Source organism: Dermacentor variabilis, chromosome 7 (assembly GCF_050947875.1).
Source record: "Dermacentor variabilis isolate Ectoservices chromosome 7, ASM5094787v1, whole genome shotgun sequence".
Taxonomy (NCBI): domain Eukaryota; kingdom Metazoa; phylum Arthropoda; class Arachnida; order Ixodida; family Ixodidae; genus Dermacentor; species Dermacentor variabilis.
The window spans coordinates 23,019,353-23,023,407 of NC_134574.1; the positions used below are offsets into that span (position 1 = coordinate 23,019,353).

The following is a 4,055-nucleotide window of genomic DNA, read 5'->3' on the forward strand; positions in this document are numbered from 1 at the left end:
CAGCCAGCCCGGGTTGTGGGGGAGTACCGGGGTCAATGTATCGAATGATGCTGGGTTGATGAGTACATGAAAGCTCTGGGACGCGGCGCCCCTGGTTGCCAAGTCCTCTTCCCATCTGACAACGGTACTCAGTCTACGCGTCAACAGCACCAGCATGTCCGGACGTGGCAAAGGCGGCAAGGCGAAGGGCAAGAGCAAGACGCGTTCCAACCGCGCGGGTCTCCAGTTCCCCGTGGGCCGTATCCACCGTCTCTTGCGCAGGGGAAACTACGCCGAGCGCGTCGGAGCGGGCGCTCCCGTCTACCTCGCGGCCGTCCTCGAGTACCTTGCTGCTGAAGTGCTCGAGCGCGCTTGCAACGCAGCTCGTGACAACAAGAAGACCAGGATCATCCCCCGCCACCTGCAGCTCGCCATCCGCAACGACGAGGAGCTGAACAAGCTGCTCTCTGGCGGGAGGATCGCGCAGGGCGGCGTCTTGCCCAACATCCAAGCTGTGCTTCTCCCAAAGAAGACCGAGAAGAAGGCGTAAGCGAGCTCCCAGCCGCCGGACTACAGTCGCGCTCGTCGCACAACCCAACGGTCCTCGTCAGGACCACCGAAATGCTTGTGACGGCAGGGTTTTGCTTGGCAATCCCGTTCTCTGCGCCCGTTTCCCTCTGTTTGAATTAGCGCAACCGTGCCTCTTGAACTGACGCTGCTGCTAGCTAGCTGGCATTTCAGTGCACGAATGTAAATGGAAAGCGAGCTTCCGGGTGTCCGGGGGCGCACAGGGACGAGCCTCACTGCAATTAGCGTACGATTCGCGTAGTGGAATTTGATAGGCGATTGGGCCCTTAAAAACAAACAAACAAAAAATGGGCCATATCCGCAACCAGCATGCACTTATGAGCCAGGCAGGTATGCATGAGGAACGTGAACAAACGCATGCATGGCATACCAATACACAAAAGCTTGCACGCAACATCGGCCGCATTAATTTCGTTTTCGGGGGCGGCTTCTTCGCATGAATGCGCGCACCGTTTTGCAACGAACACGCATTTTGTTTATTTTTTTCCCCTCTCTCTTCTTGTTCGTGCTCGAACGCGCGCAATACTTACCATATGCATACCAAACTAGGCACCACCTCGCACCGGCAGCCCACCACAGGCACACACAAAAAAATATTAATAATAAAAAATAACAACAAAACAGACAGACCGAGAGGGTACGGTTGGAGTACGTGGTCTCGCGTGCTCCCGTGCCCGAAGCAAACATGTAGGTGGTCCTGCGAAGGACCGTTTTGTGTTGCTTGCCTGACCGAGGCTGCGGCGCAGACAGCGGCCGAACTTAGGCGCTCTCGCCACGGATAGGCCGGGCCAGCTGGATGTCCTTTGGCATGATGGTAACACGCTTGGCGTGGATGGCACACAGGTTGCTGTCTTCGAAGAGACCGACCAGGTATGCCTCGCTGGCCTCCTGAAGGGCCATCACAGCCGAACTCTGGAATCGGAGGTCGGTCTTGAAATCCTGAGCGATTTCCCTCACCAAGCGCTGGAACAGCAGCTTGCGGATGAGAAGTTCGGTCGACTTCTGGTAGCGGCGTATTTCACGAAGGGCCACGGTTCCAGGCCTGTAGCGATTCGGTTTCTTAACCCCTCCTGTGGCAGGTGCACTCTTGCGAGCAGCCTTGGTAGCAAGCTGCTTACGCGGAGCCTTCCCACCGGTGCTCTTACGGGCGGTTTGCTTGGTCCTGGACATAGCGAACGGAGCGAGCGTCCGAAGTCGTCGACTGCCGGAGTGAAAATGACCCCTGCGCCGCGCGCGTCGTGCTTCGCCGCACTACTCTTCTCCTCTCCAACTCACCCGCCGATTGGCCAGCGCCGGCACAGCCGTCTCGGGCGGTGCGCGCGCCGCCGCCATTCGCCAGGATGCTGGAGGAGGCACGTTTGCGCGCGGGCGCCTTGTTCGCGGCTAAGGAAAGCACATTCGCAGGCGGTTTAATTGAGTTTAAACACGACAGCATGCCGCGCTGTTCTCTTTCGTTTCAGCCAACACCACAATCTCGTTTATACCGCCGCGCGTCGCCAATTGCCAGTGCCGAGTGTGAGACCACACCACTAATCTCGACAGTGGTTAGCGCTCCACGCCCAACGCCATCGGGGCTGTTATCGCGATCTCCGCGCGACGCAGATGGGTGGCATGTTAAGGCTACATTATTGCTTGTCCACTGCCTTGCTTTGATCATGCTGATGCTCGTTTCACGAACTACAAGTGCGCGCCACGGTGCCTTCTCGAGGGGCAACTACATCGTGTTTTGGCCGCACTCGGCAGCAAACCGTCTCGCATGTGCACACATGCCAGTACCGCACTTTCCCGTCCACGCACAGAAGAACGCGAGGCCCGCATGCGCCTCACAAGATTAACGACAAACTCACGTATGGACTACCAGCACCACTTCAGAGTTGCAGAGAAAACGATGCACTTCCGCTCTAAGAGCGAATTTGGAATACAATATTGACAGGTGTTGAACGCGCGTTAGGAGACCTGGATAACTAATTGGGGCCTCAAAACTGTGGATAGGCAAGCGGTACTTCCATATGTATGAAGGGTCCTTAAACAATATGTCAAGGTAGCATCAACCAATGCTTCGCAGGCGCGATCCCAAGCGCGGCTTCCCCGTGCCACGTATTCGGTGCGCAGTTTTCGCACTTGCAAGGGACACCATGTTTTGACAAACAATCATCAAACGCAACACTTTGCTCCATACAGTGCGTACATTTCGTCAGCTAGCTTTTTCGATTGCATTCCCGCGCGCAACTTCGCCACAGGATCGACGGCATCGATGTCATGTTATAGCGAAGCTCCAGCTCGGCAGCCGCCGGGAGAAATCTATTTCCTCGCCAACTAATTCACCGAATTTGGTGCGCTAATTACGAGTAAAAGAAAATGTTCAAATGCCGCGCCTGCAACAGCACGATTTTCAACTGATGCCGAGCGCTGCCTCTTTTTTCTTTACTATTTTTTTCTCAGTGATTGTGGCAAACTGTGAAATGGAAGAGAGAACAAACAGTTCAACTGTGCGCTTTAAAGCTCTGTCACACAGCAATGGCACCGGATTTGGAAATTCTGTTAATTGCACAAGGCGATATGTATAAAGGGAACACAATTTATACGCCTCGATAAGATGTACCAGTCATGTGTGAGTATGACTTTTACAATAACTTCACAGACATCACAGGCGTTTTCGATGGGATAAAATTTTTTAGACAGAACTTCCGTGAGTAGTTGCGTGTAATTCACACGATCGCGGTACCGCTTTGTATTGTTGAGATATGAAACTTTGTACTTCTTAACCTGCCAGTACTCGTGCATTATGGAAGGGAAAAAAAGAGAGAAAGAGAGACGTCACCGCACCACCACAATTTTTCTCAGATGGAACAAGAAGCTTGTTTACATGGCTGCAGTAGTTCTCTCGTGACAACCCGTTGTTTTCTCTTGGGTGTGTTCCGACGCCTTACTTAGAGTTCACCTCCGAGCTACACGCACGACCGGTATGACCTCATTGCGCACTGTGTACGCCTTGCTTCGTCCTCGGCTATTCCCTTTGCACGCGCATGCCAGTGACTTCGTAGCAGTAATCATTACATAGACAGAAAAGAAATAACCAAAATTTCCGCGTTTCTTCAAAGCAAGAGGCCCGTACATTTTCTCTGACTGTTCCTTCCCCATTTGTTTACCTGTTTAGCCATCACCTCACTTTGCTATATACATCAAGGCCATAGGCGCAGTTCCCGGTGGCTTCGTGGGACGAATGTAAAACAATAGGCGCGAGCTTGGCTTTCATTAAACGCAACACGAATGCGAAATCCGTGCAATGACGACGGCCGGCGTGTGTCAGCTTCCTTTACCTTGGCTTGGCGTGCCAATATATGTGCCATGAGTGAGGGAGCCGGTTCGAATTCGGAATTTTTCTCTACAGCAGCTTGCACATTCACGATGTTCCAGGGATGCAGCGTCAGGAGGTAGTCTTGTGCACTTTGGCGCGTCCATGCCATGGCATTACGCAACCGCCTCAC

At 53.5% G+C, this 4,055-nt stretch overlaps 1 protein-coding gene across 1 annotated transcript; it reads right to left on the reverse strand.

The window, feature by feature from the left end:
- Positions 1–1,326: 1,326 nt before the first annotated feature.
- Positions 1,327–1,737, reverse strand: LOC142588978 (histone H3-like). The gene has a single exon (XM_075700773.1). It carries the CDS (start codon positions 1,735–1,737, stop codon positions 1,327–1,329), a length of 411 nt encoding a protein of 136 aa, XP_075556888.1.
- Positions 1,738–4,055: the final 2,318 nt, after the last annotated feature.